The 20,942-nt window shown below is 37.6% G+C and overlaps 1 protein-coding gene across 7 annotated transcripts in view; it reads left to right on the top strand.

Moving 5' to 3' along the window:
• BTRC (beta-transducin repeat containing E3 ubiquitin protein ligase) overlaps positions 1 to 20,942 on the top strand; it is a 195,567-nt gene that overhangs the window by 84,866 nt on the left and 89,759 nt on the right. For 4 of the 7 annotated variants that reach the window (XM_004616342.2, XM_004616340.3, XM_055118747.1 and 1 more), the window contains one exon: positions 19,254 to 19,331. The exons of the other annotated variants lie outside the window; for them this stretch is intronic. In XM_004616342.2, coding sequence (XP_004616399.2) covers positions 19,254 to 19,331 — 78 coding nt within the window. The remainder of the gene's footprint in view (positions 1 to 19,253; positions 19,332 to 20,942) is intronic. 7 annotated transcript variants of the gene reach the window in all.

The following is a 20,942-nucleotide window of genomic DNA, read 5'->3' as shown; positions in this document are numbered from 1 at the left end:
TTTGTTAGAATAACTCATAAACATCTTTTAATTAGAAACCATTTGAATTGTGATGGAAAAAGTAAATTTCTATTGGAGAAAATAAATTCTTTTAAGATTGTTACACATCAAAGAACATTGTTTAAAGAAAAATAAAGCCTACAAGTTGTTTATCCCTTAGGCAATAAAATTAGCCACCTTCCCAAATAAATTTATTAAATAACTCCTGGTACAACAATCAAATCTAATTTGATTTTATTTTCATTATACAATCAGTAATATTAACAAATAAACTGATGGTAGGAACTGATGTTTAAAATCTTTTCTAAAAGGTATTTAGGCCCTTTGATGTTTTGATTCTTTAGAAATAGAAGTCTTCTTACTTAAACTTTAATTAAATCTGTTTGGTCAATATTACCTTGATGTCTGACTGATGAAAGGTTTGTGAATTATATCAGCTGTTTTCTCTGTGTTTTCTTACTGTATTTTTTTTAAAACTTCTTTAGTAGAGATAAACAAAAAATGAAAAAGAATTTGTACCAAAAACAAAAGTTACAGCTTAAACTCTAATATCCTGAATAAGGTGTATAGTTAGTCCACTTATCATATTTAGGAAAAAATGCAAGATATGTGAAGATGATGATTGATTTCTTATTGATTTGTTACTGTTCTTTAAGACATACCCTTCAAATTACGCTGGATCATGTTTTTCATCCAGGGGAACCCCAAATCTATACAAGTGAGAGGAGATTGTATTTGTAATTTTAAAGATTGAAGTTGAGACTTTGTATAATCAGTGGAAAAGCCCATGGTATATTAAGTTCACAGACTAATAAGGAAATAAAAAAGGATGGTTAATTAAATAAGGGGTAGTTGTTAGCAATAGAAATATGTACTTAAATACAAATTTTAGCCGAGCCCAATCTGGTTTTTAGAAATTTACTTTTTTACTTGGGATGATTTATTTCCATTCCAATTTGTAGTTCTTAGTTTTACCAAATTTGAAAGAATCTTAAAATTGCTGATATTGCCAACTTGTTATAAAATGGGCAGTCAAGGTGATAAAAGTCAATTAACAGAAAAAAAATTAGAAATGCAGATGACAAAACAACTATTCTGCAGAGAGAAAAGATTTTGGAAAATATCTTAAGGGTTATTTAGTTCTTAGCCTCATTTTGAGAAATCAAAAAGATCTTCAGAATGCAGATGTCTTTGAGTTACAAAAATAACCAGATGTCCTTAGTAGTGGAAGCAAATGCTTGCCTCCTAATCACATAAAACTTTATGCAGAGGATATTTGGATGAAATATTGAACAAATATGGCAGCAAAGAATTTTGTTGTATGAAGGAATTATCCCAAACACATAATCATAAAGGTAATATTTTGAAAGTGAAAATGCACTTCAAATATCATGTAGATTTAAAGGTAAGAGGACTAAATAAACTAGTTAGTTACACTTTTGTTTGTATGGCAATTTAGCTTGGTTTATGTATGTCTTCTATCTCAAATCTCCCTGGTGAACTTTTATTTTATTCTGCTTTTAACTACTTTGTACGTGTCATTGTATTTTAGCAATGAAGGCATATGCATGAAGCAGATTTTTTTAAAATGAGTGTTAATCATTTTTAGTTGTGTCAATAAAAACAGTCTAATTTGTAAATACAACTTTAGCAAGGCTATTGGAATTTCAAAAATAGGAAGTCACATTGTCATAAATATATGTTTAAAATCTGCACTAGGATGTTAGGCAGAATGAAATGTAAAATAAATCTACTTGATAACGTTTCTTGTTTTTTTTTTTCTTCTAAAATTCAACCTCTAGAGTCAGAAAAACTTTAGAGTTTAGATGGACTATTATTTCTGATATGGAGCATATTAACTTAATTACAACTCAGTCATTGTTTTGGTTTTTTTTTAAACTTTTATTGAATCACTGTGAGATAGGCCCTTACAAAGCTGTTCATGATTGGATTTCAGTCATACAGTATATTCCAGCACCCCTTCTTCCACCAGAGTACATTTCCCAGCACCAGTGTCCCCAGTTTCCCTCCCATGACTCCCACTCCCTGCCTGCCTCTGGCAGGCATTTCTCTCTCCCCGCCCCACCTCTCTCTATACACACACACACACACACACACACACACACACACACACACACACACACACACACACACACACACACACACACTTTTTTTTTGCATTGTGGTTTGCAGATTCATACTGAAAAGTTGTCAAGACTATCCCTTACCTGCTTTTAACACTCAGTTCTTGTTCAGCATGATCATTCCCAGCTATTATTGTCATACCGATCTCTTCTCTCTATCTTATCCACCCTCAGCCCCCCACACACTTAAACTCAGTCATTGTCAAGTTGATACCCAAACCTTTGGTTAAGAAGTCACAAAGCTGGGGCTGGAGAGATAGTTCAGCGCTATGATAGATTGCTTGCCTTGCCTGTGGCCAATCCCGGTTCAATCCCTGTATAATTCCTGAGTCTGCCAGGACTAATTCCTGAGCACAGAGCTAGGAGTAAGCCCTGAGCACAGCTGGGTGTGTCCCAAGAGCAACAATAAAAAGTCACCAAGTTGAGTGTGCTCAGACAACTATGTAATATTGCCCCTATTACAGAACGAAGATAACCATTCTAACTTTTTGTTTTCATACCTATTGACAGAAATTTTGTCCTTTTTCTACAGTTAATGTTTTTAATGATGAAATAGTAAAATGCTAGTTATGATATAGTCTGTAACTTGAAACACAGTTAACAAAACCAGTGCTTCTCTATGCTTTGCCTTGTCACTCCTTGGTGTAGCTTGACTCTTCCATCCTTCTTATCAGAGTATCTCAATGCTTAGTTGAGCTTGTTTATCTTAAAGAGCAGCAGGCAGGCTTTTAGGGAGTAAGCTACATGTTCCTGTGTAACAGGCACCGATGCTGTTTGACTTGAAAAACATTTGATCTCTTACATTAACAGCCCATGTCACTGTAATAGCGACTACAGCCAGGCTGTTGTTCAGCTTTCTATTATTTTAGTTTTGAAATAACTGTTAGTGCTGCTCTAAAATCTCCGTGTTTAAAGTTGTATATTGGCTGTCCCTCCTAGACTCGTAAGTAAACAAGGTGATGTGTGTGGCCAGTGGGAGCATATTTTGTTAGCTATGTTTTAAATAAGAACCTTTCCTATCTAAAGATGGTTTTTGTCTGATTCTTAATAGGTGTGCTATATGATTTTCACTTATTTAATTTTGCAAATAGATTTAGCAGTGTCTTAAAGTGATTTGTTACTTATATATATGCTTAGTAACAATTAAGAACCTTCATGAGATGCATGCTTAATATTCTAAATTTTCATTTTTTAAAAAAATAATCAAGTCTTTGTTTTCTCATGAAGTTCGACTTATATTGCCCTGCACAGTTGCTCTAAGTACGGTAGTCTGCACAGCAGTTATTGAAAATGGGCACATATGAATTTAAGGGCTATGTTTGTTAGGTTTAAATATTAGCTTTATTTTTAAATAATTATTACTGATTTCTGTGGTCATGAGAATTTGACATTTGTAATTAGGTATCAGTATTTAAAGAAAAGAAAACAAAATTTATAAAATCAGATTGTCTTTTCCTTTTCTTTTTTTAAGAGTCCTCATTTTTATAGTGATAAAATGGTAGCTTATTACAGTGGTAGTAGAATAGCAGCAGATAATTTCCTTCCCTCCTTCCCTCCCCTCCTTCCTTCCCTCCTTCCCTCCTTCCCTCCTTCCTTCCTTCCTTCCTTCCTTCCTTCCTTCCTTCCTTCCTTCCTTCCTTCCTTCCTTCCTTCTTTCCTTCCTTCCTTCCTTCCTCCCTCAAACTATTTTTAGGAACTGTTTATTTTCCTATTTTAATAGTTTCTGGTATCATTTAATACTACCAGGCCACCTAGCACCTTATTTTAATTTAACCCAATATGCACATACCATCCAGCCCAAACATTATTGTTTGAAATGCAGTTGTCTATAAGGGGAGATCTCCTAAATACTGAATATGTTATGTGTTTTAACATATCTGTAATATTGCTGTATACAGAAAGCACTTTCTGCCTTAGCTCTAGGTATTAAAGCAGTAGTGTGTTTTAAGAATGTATACTGTGCAAATTCTGACTTGTGTGGCAATGACAAGTGTTTGCCTGTATAGACAATATATTTTTCCCCCCGAGGTCCCCACACACCTAGTTTCCCTCAAGCTCATCATCTCTGTCAGGTTAATCAATAGGCACCGTATGGCAGAGGGTCAGTAATCAGTGTCATCGTGCCTTTAAATCGTGTTGAAAATTTGCTTAAAGCCTGGGCCAATTAACATCGAGATGATGAATGGATGGGAAGATGGGAAGAGCCTGACGCTCAGGGGCTTTGTGAGGAGGAGATGCTCAGCTGTTGAGCAGCAGACACCAGCGAATAAAATCAGCCATTCATGTGAGCTCAGTCCACCCACTCTTAATGATAATGTCAATCTAGCAAAATATATACACATTGGAGTTGTCACGAGTTCATAAATCAAAGGAGTTTGTCAAAGGCATTCAGATTAACGAGGCAGCAGCAATAACAAGTCAAATTTGCATAGAGAATTGCTTGAATCTCAGTAAATTATGATCCTGTTTTTCATTTGATTATTTGCTAATGTCTCAAGAGGGAGAATGATTATATTAGCATGCAAAATCTACTCCAGAAGTAGAAATCTGAGGTATAGAAGACCAGCACACTATGACAATTAATCAGTTTCTGCATACTAGCATAAATGCACAAGGCCCAGAAATGAACTTCTTTTTTATTATTATTTCTCCTTGCTACTGATCCAAATGGTTCAGCTTGACAGAGACTTTATATTGCTTTAACAGTGTTCTGAATTGTGCCTGCAGGCAAGACATAGTTATGCAGCTATAACCAACCTATCCATCTGCCAACCAGATTGGAATTCTCCTATCCAAGGCTTCCATTAACCCCCACTGACAGCTCCAAACAGGATTAAGAATTTGGAAGCATAAAAAATAGTTGTTCTTTTCAAATATACACACTCCCTTTGCATTTTGAGAAAGGCTGCATCTGTAGTATTTTATAATTAGTGTTGGACATTGTGGGACTGAGGGGGGTATTCCTAACTTAGCTTTTTTTTTTTTTTTTTTAGTAAGGCTGACCTAGTGGAAGTCAAGTGAGTTTAGTTGTCACAGAGAGTACTTTCCTTTTTATCTGTTTCTGAGCACTGTATTAGGTATGTTAGATTGTTGTATGAGATTGGTGTTAGAAAATAATTCCTGAGGCCTTAAACTAGTATATCTTGTTTAAATTTAGCAGTATAGGGAGGCTTTGATATGGCTGTGGCTTAATAGTCTGTCAAATGATAAACCTGCTAAAAGAGCAATGTGCTGAAAACATGCCAGAGAATATTATCTTATGAGAACACTTAAGGACCTCCCTAAAACTGGTTCTTGACTTGGGTTCTTCAAATTCATTTCAGAAGTTAAATGACTTAATTTCCCCTCGTTGTATCTGAGAAGATTTATATTAAATTTTCTCTCTCTCTCCCTCTCCCTCTCCCTTTCCCTCTCTCTCCCCCCCCCCTCTCTCTCTCTCTCTCTCACACACACACACACACACACACACACTCACTTTTATGTCTCCTGTCATTGAAGAGTTTGAGTGATTTTTTATCCATGCAGTGAAATGACCGTTTAACTTTAAACAACAGTTGTTCCTATTTTTGATAATTGCAAATCATTACATTTAGAGTCTAAAATTTTCTACAAGTCATATAAATTAATGGAAAAGTATTAATTTAGTTATTTGCCAGTCACAAATACTATTAATTTTATATTTATTTTATAATGTTTGTGACCAGAAATTGACCTCAAGATTTTTGTTGTTTTTGTTTGCTTGGGGGTCATAGCCAGTAGTGTTCAAGGCTTACTCCTGGCTCTGCACTTTGGGGTCACTTTTGGTGGGGTTTAGGGGACCATATGTGGTGCCAAGGATCGAACCTGGGCCAGACAAGTGCCCTCACCACTGATAATATCCCTGGCTCCTCAAATTTTTTCCCCCCTCACTTGGGTTTTTTTCCTACATGCATGATGATAACATTTTTTTTTCAGAAGTTTATTCAAAATCAGTTACAATTCATCAGTCTATCTGCTTTGCAAAAGTGGTATCATTTTTCTGATTATAGAGTCCTTTGAATTATCTCAATGAAAATGTGGCATGGGTAGGAAATATTACTTCTTGTTTTGAAGCTGGCTTTTAAAAATAACAGATGTCTCTTCAAACAGATTCAGGCTCTGTTACATTATCCAACCTTGAGCAAGATGCTTACCCAAAGATTATTATAAGTCATTATGAGTGGCTTGACTTTTCATCACTGTGTAAATTAGTTTAGTTTTTCATTTGATTATGTAATCAACTCTTAATTATCCATGCCATCAGGAGTTGTGTGTTCGAATAGATAACAGAAAACAGTAAATAAGCCACTTACTAGGTCATGGATAAAGCTGTTACAAAGCTGTTATGTGCTACCATGAAACTCCTCTACCTTAATTTTGTTTGGTTTTTGGTTTGGTATTTAGACCACACCCAATTGTGCTCAGACCTTACTCCCGGGCACTGGTGGTGCTCAGAGGACCATATGGGATGCCGGGGATTGAAGCTGGGTCAGCAAGCACCTTACTCTTTGTACTATTCTCTCCAGCTTTGATTTTGATGCCAGCCAACCCAGCCACAGATTACTCTGAAAAGTTAAAAATGCTTTGCTTATCTGCAGATTTTTTCCTTCCTAAGGGTCAGCAAATGTTTTCCTGTAAATATCCAGATTTAAGGTTTTGTGGGCCATAAGATCTCTCTTTACTAGTCTCCTCTGTTTCGTAGTACAAAAACATATACAAAAGGTGGTTGAATGGGGCTGGCTCTGTTTCAGTAAAACTTTTTCCCACTTTTTGCAAAAGGATGCTTCAGGCTAGAGCTTGCTAGTCTAGAATATCAAAGTGTCATACTGGCTTTACTAGTGGTAAGAGGGTAAAGACCAAGATCGGATTATCACTATGAAGTTTCTCAGCAATGAAAACTATCTTAGAGGTAGCTGAGTTTTTTTGGGTGTAGGGTTTCAGCTATTTATTAAGCACTTAACTGTATTATGTATTACATAATGTATTGGAAGGGAGAGGGAGCCATAAAGACTTTGCCCAGTAATCTTTCAAATCTTATTGGGTAGCTGAGAACAGCATACAAACATTTATCTAATTAAGAGCCAAATTGTTGTGGATCAAGATAAAAGTGCTAAGTAATTTGCAGTAGACTACTGTGAAGTAGCTGTGTGGTTTCTTAGAGACAATCAGTAGTTCACTTTCATTTTAAGAATGAATAGGATTTGAGTAGATGAATTTTTTTCCCCATGTATTTGTAATTGAATGCATTAGACTAGAGTCAAGAATGCTTAAACCCTGAAATTTTTCATGATCATGTCACATTTATGTCACTAAGACTTGCTCAACTAGTAAAGTATATTGAAGAAAATAACTTAATGTCAAAAATTCTAGAAATTCCTGAAAAGTAAGCCCAGAGCTTCATAATTTATTTCATTGAAATGTCTTCATTTCAGAATACCACTTTTGGAATGTCTTTGTTCCTGAATACCACTTAAAGGTATTTTGTTTTGTTTATTTTGAGAAAAAGATGGGGGCGGGGCACCGTGACAGTAACATTACTTAAGAAAGATTAATCTAACAACAAGGGTTAGATTTATTTAAGTAGATGACTAAAAGAAAAAAATTAAGACCTGAAATTGGCTAGATCTATTAAAAAAGAAAGATGGCGGCTGGAGAGATAAAAATGTGTAAAAAGTAAGAGTTTAAGTCTTAGAAAAGTCAGGGAAAAACACTGATCTATAATGGTAAAATAATGCTTTACATTTAGATATGTTGATTTTTTTTTCTTTTTGGGTCACACCCAGCGATGCACAGGGGTTACTCCTGGCTCTGCACTCAGGAATTACTCCTGGCGGTGCTCAGGGGACCATATGGGATGCTGGGAATCGAACCCGGGTCTACCGCAAGCAAGACAAATGCCCTACCCGCTGTGCTATTGCTCCAGCCCCTAGATATGTTGATTTTAATAACTTATTTTCTGAAAAACACGTGGTATTCCCTTTGTTAAAAAAAAAATCCTCAGGTTACATCTGAAAACTTCTTATTCAAAGCATATCCCTGAGGGGCTGGAGCAATAGCACAGTGGGTAGGGCATTTGCCCTGCACGCAGCCAGCCGACCTGGGTTCGATTCCCAGCATCCCATATGGTCCCCTGAGCACCGCCAGGAGTAATTCCTGAGTAATTACTGAGAGCCAGGAGTAACCCCTGAGCATCACCGGGTATGACCCAAAAAGAAAAAAAAAAAACCTCTGAGATTTAATACATGAGCTTTGCAATATTTCACTTTATTGACCTTTTCTAACCAGACCTCTGTTAGTATGTATTCTAGTGTTAAAATCCAAATGCCTCGTTTGAAGTTAAATTCCAAATTGTGAGTGAGAATTCCAAATTTTTAATTATTTACTAGTAAGTGATGGACTAAGAGATAAACATTTTCATTAATATAAGGGCAACTGGCTATGCAGTACCTTTAAAAAATAATATATTACAGTGTAATTTTTATACAATATTGTTATATCAGGACTACAGACATGATCTGCGAATGATTTGCTATTATTAAATGTTTCATTTGAGTATTGTGAATCAGTTGTTTAGGTGTTTGTAGTTTGCTCATTGTTAAGCAGTAGTATATAACTTTTATTTTGGCGGGGGGGGGGGGCCGCACACCTTGCAGTACTCAGGGCTTACTTCTGGCTCTGCACTTATGGACCATGCCTATTAGTACTCAGGGGACCATCCCAGGTTGTCCACTTGCAGGGCAAATGCCTTACCTCCTGTACTGACTCTCTGGCCCCAGCTTTTATTTGTATTTGATGGATTTTACCTTTCAAATTAATTTTATTTATCTAATTGCTATTTTTTTCCATTTATAATTTATTTGATTTCTGTTTTTTCGAGATTTCATCTATTTGATAAAATCTAAGCTTTGACACAATTTAAGTTTTATAGAAAATTTGAAAAAATATATATGGGGCAGGCAAATGGCTCAAAGGGCTGGAATGCACGCTTTGCATGAGGGGGCTCTAGGTTTGATCCCCAGCATCTCCTGTTCCCTTGGGTACCCTCCAAGAAGTAAGCCAGCTGCAGCCCCCACACCTCGGGTGTGACTCAAAACTCGGAAGAAAAAATTTTTTTAAGTAAAATCCCTTTATATTCTTTACATAGGCTTCCTTTCTGTTTACTTTTTAAAATTTTAACTATAATACATGCTTATGTATACTTAAACACTCCCATGTACTTACTGTTTTATCTAGACCATTTGAAAGATAAGTACAAAACCCTTTTAAATGCTTCCAACCATTCTTTATTTTATGGGGGGTGGGGGTGTGGGCGGTGTCTGGGCCACATGTGCAGCAGTGCCCCAAGGGCAAGTCCTAGCTTTGTGCTGTGGGTCTCTCCTGGCAGGGCTTGGGCGACTGCAGTGCTGGGGATCAAACCTGGGTTGATTGCCTACAGGCAAGCATCTTTACCCCTGTACTGTCTCTCTCAGACATAGTCTCTCAAACATATTCTTTATTACTAATACATTTATTATAGAAAGCAACTCTTTAAAAACATAATACAGGGGCTAGAGAGACAGTACACTGGATAAATTGCTTGCACACAGCCAACCAGAGTTCATACTCTGGCACCACATATGGTCCCCTTCAACCCTGCTGGGAGTGATCCCTGAGTAATGCTGGATGTGGCCCCAAAACAAACAAAAAATACTAGTAAAAGTTAAAAATAAAAATTGGGGACTGGAACAATAGCACAGCAGGTAGGGATTTGCCTTGCACGCTGCTGACCCAGTTTGATTCCCAACATCCCATATGATCCCCAGCACCACCAGGAGTAATTCTTGAATGCAGAGCCAGGAGTAACCCCTGAGCGTAGCTGGGTGTGACCCAAAAATAAAAATAAATAAACACAAAGTGTAAAAACAAAGTTCTAAAAACAAAGTGTAAAATCAAGATATTCAATGTATAGGGGCTGGAGCAATAGCACAGTGGATAGGGCGTTTGCCTTGCATGCGGCCAACCCACGTTCCCCATATGGTCCCCTAAGCACCGCCAGGGGTAATTCCTGAATGCAGAGCCAGGAGTAACCCCTGTGCATCGCTGGGTGTGACCCAAAAAGCAAAATAAAAAAAAAAGAAAAGAAAAAAGATACTTAATGTATAAACAAACTCTACCAAATCCATATAGTTAGATTATTTGTAAGAAGAAAAGAAAAACTACTAACATACAACATGTATGACTCTTATAATACACTAAATAGAAAATATAGTCTTAAAATATTAGTACTTTATGACATTTGTTACTGTTTTTGGCACGTTGAATATGCCACGGGTAGTTTGCCAGCTCTGCCACGTGGGTGACATACTCTCGGTAGCTTGCTGGGCTCTCTGAGAGGGGCGGAGGAATCGAACTGAACCCGGGTTGGCCTCGTGCAAGGCAAACGCCCTACCGCTGTGCTATGACATTTTAGAAAAGATATTTTTGTTTATTTGTGGTCCACACCTGGCAGTGCTCAGGGCTTACTCCTGGCTCTGCCTCAATGACCACTCCTAGTGGTGTTCAGGAGACCATATGGGGTGCTGGGGATCAAACCCAGTCATTTGCCATCTACAAAGCAAGCCCCCCCCCCCACCTGATGTACTGTTGCTTTGGCCCTTCAAAAAGTATTACTGAGACTCCACCTATAAAAAACAAAAGACTGTGAGCGTAGAGGAAAGGGGCTGACCATAAAGGGTCACAGACCAAGGGAAGTTCTGAAAGTAATGAATTGACTTGGCATCTTGGGTGTGGTGATGAGTTATATAATTGCTTTTGTCAAAAGAACTGTACACCCAAGAAATAAATTCTTCTGTATGTAGGTAAGGGCTGGAGATGGAGTACTGCTGGCAGGACTCTTGTCTCACACATGCTCAACCCAGATTCGATCTTTATCACCCACTGTAGTCCTGTGATACCTATAGGAGTGTCCTTGAGGGCAGAGCCAGGAGTTAATCCCGACCATAGCCAGGTGTAGCTCCAAAACAAAAACTAAAAAATTCTTCTGTATGTAGAGAAACAATCTGGACTGGAGCAATAGCACAGCGGGTAGGGCATTTGCCTTGCACACGGTCGACCCGGTTTGATTCCTCCGTCCCTCTGTCCCTCTCGGAGAGCCTGGCAAACTACAGAGTATCCCGCCCAAATGGCAGAACCACAGGTAGCCACAGGCAAGCTACCTGTGGCGTATTCGATATGCCAAAAACAGTAATAAGTCTCACAATGGAAACATTACTGGTGCCCGCTTGAGCAAATCGATGAACAATGGGACGACAGTGCTACAGTAGGGAAACAATCAGGAAATTTATAATGTACCCTCTACCATATGGTCCCCTGAACATTGCCAGGAACAACCTGGGAGTCAACTATCCCTCCCTTGCCCGCCTCCTTCTCCCCGCCACCCCCACTAGGCTGGCTCAGGTAATCTCTGGCACCTTGTCCTCAGATCATTCTTGGTTGAGAGAGTCTCTGGCTGGATTCCTGAATGTCTTGGGCACTACTTTGGAGGGTACCCTCCAAATTAATTAAACTAAAATCAGATAAAATCGGGTCATTAGGATGAGTGTTATGAACGAGTTTTTATTCATCCTATTGTGCTCAAATCAGTTTTTCCAACACAGTTTTATATAGTAGAGTTTACCATCAACTTTGTTTCATCCCACTTTCTAAAATAATCACAGGTCACAAATTCCACTCAGTTATTATGTGAGGGTTTTGGTTGTTTTTTTTTTTTTTGAGTGGGAGGGAGACAGTTTGGGAGACTGTATGATGTGCCAGGGATTGAACTGGGGTCATCTTAGTATAATGGAATAGGATTTTAAACTCTGTATTACCTTTTTGGTCTCGTCTCTTGTTTTCTTTAACCTAAAACAGTTTGTTACTTATTATATTTCATAAAATCTCCCTCAGTTTAGATTAATTCTATTGCTTTCTCATGATCTCATTGAAGTCATGTGTATTTGGCAAGATAATGTCAGGAATAAAGTGTTTTTCTTAGTAGTGTGTGGTATCAAAAGGCATATTATGTTCGGGTAGCTCTGCCAGATCTCTCTACTTTAAGTGTCTTATGGAGAAATATTTTAAGATGATGTGACTATCTTGCTATTTTTCTAAGTTTGGCTGCAAATTTTACAATGTTGCTTTGATTAGATACTCTGAAATAGAACTTATTGAATATAATTTAGTTTGATGACTCAAGGCGATTGTGAACACTACTTATTAGAGTCCACCATAGGTGATGGCATAGGAATAACGGTGCTGCTGAGCTCTCCTCAGGGATGTTAGAGAGCACATAGACTTTGAGAACCACTCAAGCATTCATGGCTATTTCATGACTCTCAGAACTATAGATGTAGGGGCCAGAGAGATAGTATAGCAGGTAAGGCTATACTAATTGCCTTGTACACAATTGACTCAGGGTCAATCCTAGGATCCTATATGTTCCCCTGAGCCCCATCAGGATGATTCCTGAGCTCAGCTGGGTATGACCCAAAAGTCCACCCCCTCAATTAAAAGAAATTTTTTTTTCAAGCTGTACATCTCTTGCTAGTTTTCTGGTTCTCCTCTTCACTAGGGAAGGGCTCCTTGCTTCTTGCTCTTGGTATGGCTGATTTATGTCCATCTCTATTTTACATAACAGCAGAGTTGAAGTTTTTGTGTTGATTTAGCTTCTTCTGGGAGGATGGTCTATAGTAAAATATGTTGGATTAATCTATAAAAAGGACTAGCTGTCACCATGGTTTTTTTTTCTTTTTCTGTTTGTCTTGTATTCTCTTTTTTGGGGGGTGGGGTAACTGTACCCGGCGGTGCTCAGGGCTTATTCCTGACTTTCACTTAGGAATAGCTCTTGGCAGACTCAAGGAACCGTATGGGATGTCCCAGATTGAACCAGGGTTGGCTGTGAGCAAGGCAAACATCCTATTTACTGTACTATCACTCTGGCCCTATTGAGTTACTCTTTTTAACAACCACCCATAGATATTATTTGCTTTACAAAAGGAAAGAAAATCCTCTACAACTCTGTTCTGCTTCTAGTAATTGGTTTCTTTTATCTTTTTGTACCTCAGTTATTCTTATAATGCCCTCTCTTCAATAAATGCAGATAAAATGGAGAGGTCAGGAGGGAGAAATTTTTGAATATGTACTAGTTCCCACTCATTTTATTTTTCATTCACATTGTTACTTTTCACTGTGATTTTTTTTTTTAAGTGAATCACCTTGAGGTACAGTTACAGACTTACAAACTTCTGTGCTTACATTTCAGTCATACAATGGTCAAGCATCCATCCCTTCACCAGTACCCATTTTCTACCACCAATGGTGCCAGCATCCCTCTCAACACTGTGTGATTTAATATTGAGAACTTATCATTAATTTTGTTTTATCCAACCACTGTAGAATTTTTAAAAATGTGATTTATAATATGTTACATTTAGCACATTTCTACCAAAAAGTGATTATCCTTTGAAATTTATGATGACACTTTAGAAAACAAAAATTTTGATACATAAGACCTTACATTGAATAAAACAAGTTTAGATTATCTATAGTCATACTTGTTTGGGAAAGTAGGGTTTCTATGGAGGGGGTGTACCAGTGATGTTCAGGGGTTATTTCTGTCTGTTTTCAGGAGTCACTCCTGGTGGTACTAGAGGGACCATAAGTGGTGCCTAGAATTGAACCAGGGCTGGCCACATGCAAACCAAGCTCCTTGACACCTCTATACAAAAATTATGGGGCTGGAGCAATAGCACAGTGGGTAGGGCGTTTGCCTTGCATACATCCGACCCAGGTTTGATTCCCAGCGATCCCATATGGTCCCCTGAGCACTGCCAGGGGTGATTCCAGAGTGCAGAGCTAGGAGTAACCCCTGTGCATCGCCGGGTGTGACCCAAAAAGCTAATGATGATAATAGTAATAATAATAATAATAATAATAAATTTAGTGGTAGACCTTTAGGGGCAGGGTGATAGCTCAAAGGGCTGGAGCACTTTTCACATGTCAGAGTTTGAGAATCAATCCCCCAGTAGTACTGTGTGATTCCTCAAGTGCCAAGCAAGGAGTAGCCCCTGAGTACTATAAGGTGTGTGATCCCAAACTGCAAAACAGGATGTGACAGCTAGAAGGTAGACTATGCTTCTGGTAATAATTCATGCAAATTAGACCTTTATAGTTTGACCTGGCTTATCATTTTGCTTTGTTTTGTTTTTTGGTGTTTGTTTTGGTTTGAGTGCTGTACCCAGTGGTGCCCGAGGGGCTAATCCTGGTCCTGTACCACCAGGAGCAAAACTCAAGGTTTGCTCCTGGTGGTACGATGCTAGAGATTGAACCTGAGCATGCACAGCATATGCTCAGCTGTTGAGCTATCTGACCCCATGGCTTAAAATTTTATTATAAGATATATTCAATTTTAGCATTTAAAACATTTATCTGAACTGAGCCTAGTAATACATCACTGATACCACAACCCAAATATGTTGTCTCTGGCAGAGTACAACTGAGTGTGACTTGCTGATCACAAGGGAGAAGGAAAAGAAGATTAATCTCCCAAATTAAATTACTCAAAATCAGGGGCTTCAGAGGTAGCACAAAGAATTGAACATATATACTTTACATGCTGGAGGTTCAGGTTAGATCCTTGGCACCACATGATTCACGAGCTCAAAGCAGAAAGTACTCACCATCCAGTGAGATCTCCAAACAAAACAAAATAAATAAAACTTTTTTTTTCTAGCTTTTTGGGTTACACTCAGCAATACACAGGAGTTACTCCTCGCTCTGCACTCAGGAATTACTTCTGGCAGTGCTTGGTGGACCATGTGATACTGGGAATTGAACCTGGGTCGACCGCGTGCAAGGCAAATGCCCTACCCGCTGTGCTATCACTCCAGTCCCTAAAAACTGTATTTATATGTATTTATATACACACACATATATATACACATATAAACAGCAGTTTATTGTTGATGCTTCCCTTTTTAATTTTTTTTTTGCCTTTTTCTGGAATCCTTTTTTAATTTTATTTTATTTTAAATTAATTTATTCTTTTATTGAATCACCATGTGGAAAGTTACAAAGCTTTCAGGTTTAAGTCTCAGTCATACAATGCTCGAACACTCATCCCTTCACTGGTGCACATATTCCACCACCAAGAATCACAGTATACCTCCCCCCCTCACCTCTCCAGTCCCTCATCGCACCCGTGTAACTGATAAATTTCACTTTACTTTCACTTTACTTTGATTACATTCAATATTTCAACAAAAAATTCACTATTATTGTTTGGAGTTTCTTCCCCATAAAGTCGGACCTGCTGAAAAGGAAGCATTTGATAATTTGTTTTCCATTGCTGAGAATGAAGATATGAGGTCAAGTGGCTGCACTAGCGGCCGCACAGTTTTGGATTTCTGTATTTTAATATTTAAGTAACTAGGTCCAAAGAAATATCTGCCAGAAATTGTATCATTGCAAGCTTGTACCTCTCAGCTACTTTATATTCCACATATGAGTACAATCTTTCTATGTCTGTCTCTTTCTTTCTGACTCATTTCACTCAGCATGATACTTTCCATGTTGATCCACTTATATGCAAATTTCATGACTTCATGTTTTCTGACAGCTACATAGTATTCCATTGTGTAGATGTACCAGAGTTTCTTTAACCAGTCATCTGTTTTTGGGCACTCTGGTTTTTTCCATATTGTGGCTATTGTAAACAGTGCTGCAATGAACATAGAAATGCAGATGTCATCTCTACTATACCTTTTTTGCCTCTCCGGGATATATTCCCAGGAGTGGTATTGCTGGGTCAAATGGAAGCTCAATTTCTAATTTTTTGAGAATTGTCCATATTGTTTTCCAAAAGGGCTGGACTGGTCAGCATTCCCACCAGCAATGAAGGGGAGTCCCTTTCTCCCCACATCCACGCCAAAAAAACCGGTTCCTTTAGTTTTTTGGGATGTGGGCCAGTCTCTGTGGTGTGAGATGATACCTCATTGTTGTTTTGATCTGCATCTCCCTGATGATTAGTGATATTGAACATTTTCTCATGTGCCTCTCAGCCATTCGGATTTCTTCTTTGGGAAAGTTTCTGTTCATTTCATCACCCCATTTTTTGATCGTGTTGGCAATTTTCTTCTTGTGGAGTTCAACCAGTGCATTTGTATATCCTTGATATCAACCCTTTATCGGATGGGTACTGCATAAATATCCTTTCCCATTCTGTAGATTGTTTTTGTATTTTGGTCACTGTTTCTTTTGAGGTGCAGAAACTTCTTAGTTTGAGATAGTCCCATTTATTTATCTCTGTTTTCACTTGCTTGGCCAGTTTCACTTGCTTGGCCAGTGGCGTGTCAGCTTTGAAGATACCGTTGGCTTCCATGTCGTAGAGGGTTTTGCAGACCTTGTCTTCAATGTACCTTAGGGTTCTGGTCTGATGTTGAGGTCTTTAATCCATTTTGATCTGACTTTTGTACATGGTGATAGGTGGAGGTCTAAGCACATTTTTTTGCATGTAGCTGTCCAGTTTTGCCAGCACAGTTTGTTAAACATGCTTTCCTTGCACCACTTCACATTTCTTGCTCCCTTATCAAAGATTAGATGATTGTATATTTGGGGGTGTGTGTTAAGAGTATTCAACCCTGTTCCATTGGTCTGCAGCTCTGCCTTTGTTCCAGTACCATGCTGTTTTAATTACTACCGCTTTGTAGTAGAGTTGATGCTTCTGTACAATGACATACATTGCTAGTTTCCCTTTTTCTTTTTTGTTATTCATTTTGTTGTTCAACCCCAGGAGTCCAGCTCAGGGCCTCCTCACTATACCACTGAACAGTGCTATACCACTGAACAGTGTACCAATTGGTACTTTACTTATTTTTTAATGTTTAATTTCGCTTATAGTCATGAACTCACCTATATTTATTTTCCATTTGAGATTATATAATCTCTATTTCCTTTTTTTTTTCACTAAAAATGAGGAGAAAAAGCATTTAGAACTCTGGAATTAATGAAGTTCTGTCCTATGTTTAAAACTTGGTGTTTTTTCCTTTAACTTAATTTTAGGGACCTTTACAAATGATCATTACAAAGGAAAAAGTAGTAAATTAAATCTCTGAAGAGATTTCTACCTAAAAGGAATACTGCGATTAAACCAATTCCAGGAGGTAGACAAGGCCACTCATATTAGCCACAGAGTCAAGGACCCTAAATTTGTGTCTTTTTAACCATTTGATTTCTTTCAAGATAAAATAGTTGATAAAAATAAGAATTGTATTTAAATTGAAAACAGTTCTATTCTATAATGGATTTAAAATACTTATATGAATATATTTCAGATAAACTTAAAAATTAGAAACAATCTCTGAATCTAAAACTCATGTTAGAATATGATGAATCTATGAAGTGCTGTTATATCGATGGCAGTTTCAAAAATGCTTATTTTGCAATTTAGTTGCAGAACCCAAATTATGTATAACTTGATTTTTTTGGTATTTTGCCTTGCAAATACTGATTTACGTGTGTTGACTACCAGATTTTGTTTCCATTTTTTTTTATTGTGGTAAAATACACTATAACATAAAAGTTATTATCTTAACTATCTTTAAGTGTATAAGTCTGATTATTAATTACATTTATAATGTTATGCAGTTATCACCTCCACATCCCTGTAACTCTCATCTTGAAAACTGAAGCTTTATTAAAAGTAACTCTCAGACAGAGAGATAGTACAGGAATTAAGGTAAGGTGCTTTTCTTGCATAAGACCCATGCCTGAACCATCTGGTTCTCCGTACTGACTGGAGTGATTCCCTTATCACAGAGCTGGGAGTAGCCCCTGAGCATTGCCAGGTATGGCTCAAATCCCCACCCCCACCCTCAAAAGGGGGCAACTCTACTGCTAACTCATTCTCATCCCAAGCAACAGCCATTCTACTTTAAATGATTTTCACTACTGTGAGTATCTCATCAATAAAATCTTACAATAGGGGCTGGAGCAATAACACAGCAGGCAGGGTGTTTGCCTTGCACGCGACCAACCCGGGTTCGATTCCCAGTATCCCATATGGTCCCCTGAGTACCGCTGGGAATATTCCTGAGTGCAGAGCCAGGAATAACCCCTGTGCATTGCCGGGTGTGACCCAAAAAGCAAAAAAAAAAAAAAAATCTTACAATATAATATCATTAAGTGTATGTATATGATAGAGTTTCCTTTTTTTTTTAAGGCTAAATACTATTCCACCATTATTATTTACCACATTTTGCTTATTCATGCTTTCTCCAATAAGCATTTGGGTTGCTTCCAAATTTTAGCTATTTGTTAGTAATGCTGCCATGAATATGTGTATACAAATAATTCTTCAAGACCTTGTTTTCAGTTTGGGAGGGGACAGGAGTATACCCAGAAGTTGAGTTGCTGGCTCATACAGTAATTATATTACTTTTTTTTGAAGAACCACTACACTTTTCCAAAGCATCTCTATTGTTTATGTTCTATCAATAGTTCCATTTTCTAAGCCTCTGATCATAGTTGTGCTTTTGAGTTAAATTGTGCCATTTTTAATATGGAAAGAATAAAATTTGATTAAAAAAAAAACCAAGAAATATTTTCAGGGTCCAGATTTAAGAAAGAAAACTTTTACTGACCAAATAGTTAAATAGAAGATTTAAAACTTAAAACTTACACTGATAGTTAATATAGTTTTAGATTATCTTATAAGGAAAGATAATATTTATGGTTATGTTGTAATCAACTAAGTTATCAGCTATGACTGGAGCTCTCTTATGTTCAGTCAAACTACATTTTCAAATAGCAATAAACTAGACTTCTAATGATAGGACTGGGTTGTGATTGAACGTAGATGAAATACTTCCCACCTAGATCCCTACATATATTTATTTATATATGTGGGCATATGTTTCCCTTTACATAAGTGTATATTTATACATAAATCTTCTAGTGAATAAATACATAACTATATTGGTATGCTAGCTTACAAAATTAGAAATGTAATTTAGTTTACTCCCACAGAATAAGATTGAAGATAATGAGAACTGAATTAAAGCTTACTTTCTTTCACAGAATTCCTCAGAGAGAGAAGACTGTAATAATGGCGAACCCCCTAGGAAGATAATACCAGAGAAGAATTCACTTAGACAGGTATGAAATTCAGTCTTATTTAAAATAAAGAGCTACATCAACAAAGACAGGAAGCCCTCACTTTTCTTTTCTTTAAATATTAGAGCTTAGTTAGGAATACTTTGAAGTTTTTAGTAGTAGCCTTTAATTTCAATCAGGTAACATTGTTTCCCATCATTTAAAAAATATTCTAGGTGTACAAGTTGCAGGACAGTTAATTGCTTACATAGTGAAAATTAAAGAAAAATTTCCTTGCATATGAAAAATAGCTTGAAACTCTTAGAGATAGTAGAATAGTTCGTTTAAAAAACATTTTATAGGGCTGGGGGGCTGGGGTGGGCATGTGGTGCTGCGTAGTGAACATGAGCCTCCTGCATTCAAAGCTCCAACCTTTAGAAAGGTCTCTCCATCCCTGAATAAACTTAAAAAGAAAACAGTTCTACTCACCACTCTGAACCATGAGGTCCCTTGTTCCCACTTCACAAAATTTGAAAGTTCAGTTACATTGTGGTCATTTAAAAATTAAAATAACCAAAAAAGATTTGGTCCAATAATTTATTTTCACTGCTTAAAGCAGTTCTTTGGGCTGGAGTATCTTCTCCTCACGACAAAGCCTGGCAGGCTACCCATGGCGTATTCGATATGCCAAAAGCAGTAATAACAAGTCTCACAATAGAGATGTTACTGGTGCCCGCTCGAGAAAATCGATGAGCAGTGGAATGACAGTGACAGTGAAAGCAGTTCTTTACATCTTCTATCTCCCATTGGCAACAGAAGTAAGTTTTCACAGTGTTGCTGAAGAATAGGCATAACACAATGCAATTCTAATATAAAATTGGGTAAGATGAGTAGTAGTAAAAATATTTTTCATTTATGGAATTTATTTGAATTTCACTGTCACTGTCATCCCATTGCTCATTGATTTGCTCAAGTGGGCACCAGTAATGTCTCCATTGTGAGACTTGTTGTTACTGTTTTTGGCATATTGAACACATCACAGGTAGCTTGCCAGGCTCTGCCGTGCAGGCGGGATACTCTTGGTAGCTTGCCAGGCTCTCCGAGAGGGACGAAGAAATCGAACCCGGGTCAGCGGTGGGCAAGGGAAACGCCCTACCCGCTGTGCTATCTCTCCAGCCCTATTTGAATTTATGGAATTTTATTTGTTGAGTCCCCACCATGAACTTGATGCTGTTTTTTTTTTTTTTTTAAGCCACACCCTGTGGTGCGCAGGGCTTACACCAGGCTCTGTGTTCTGGGATCACTTCTGGTGGTGCTCAGGGGGATTATATGCAGTACTGGGGATCAAGCCTTGGTCAGTTGCTTGCAAGTGCCTTAGTCGTAGTACTTTCTAGCCCTGCACTGAACCTGACTGACACTTATTTCATTTAATCATCACCATAATTCTGTTAACTTGCTGGATATAATTTCCATTTTACAGATTAAGAAAAAGTCTAGACTTAGATGACTTGTTTCGGTAGTTGGTATTTTGAAAGTTAGTTCTCAGTGTTGCCCAAGTTTTTTTTAACTTCATTTTCTATATTTTCTTTTAGAGGGAAAGAGCTTGAAACTCACTTACTCAGCTTTTACTTACTATATGTTAAATTTTTTAATTTCTAGAAAAGAAAAACTCGA

The sequence above is a fragment of the Sorex araneus genome, chromosome 11, assembly GCF_027595985.1.
Source record: "Sorex araneus isolate mSorAra2 chromosome 11, mSorAra2.pri, whole genome shotgun sequence".
NCBI classification, from domain to species: domain Eukaryota; kingdom Metazoa; phylum Chordata; class Mammalia; order Eulipotyphla; family Soricidae; genus Sorex; species Sorex araneus.
This window is presented reverse-complemented; position numbering and strand designations above follow the sequence as displayed.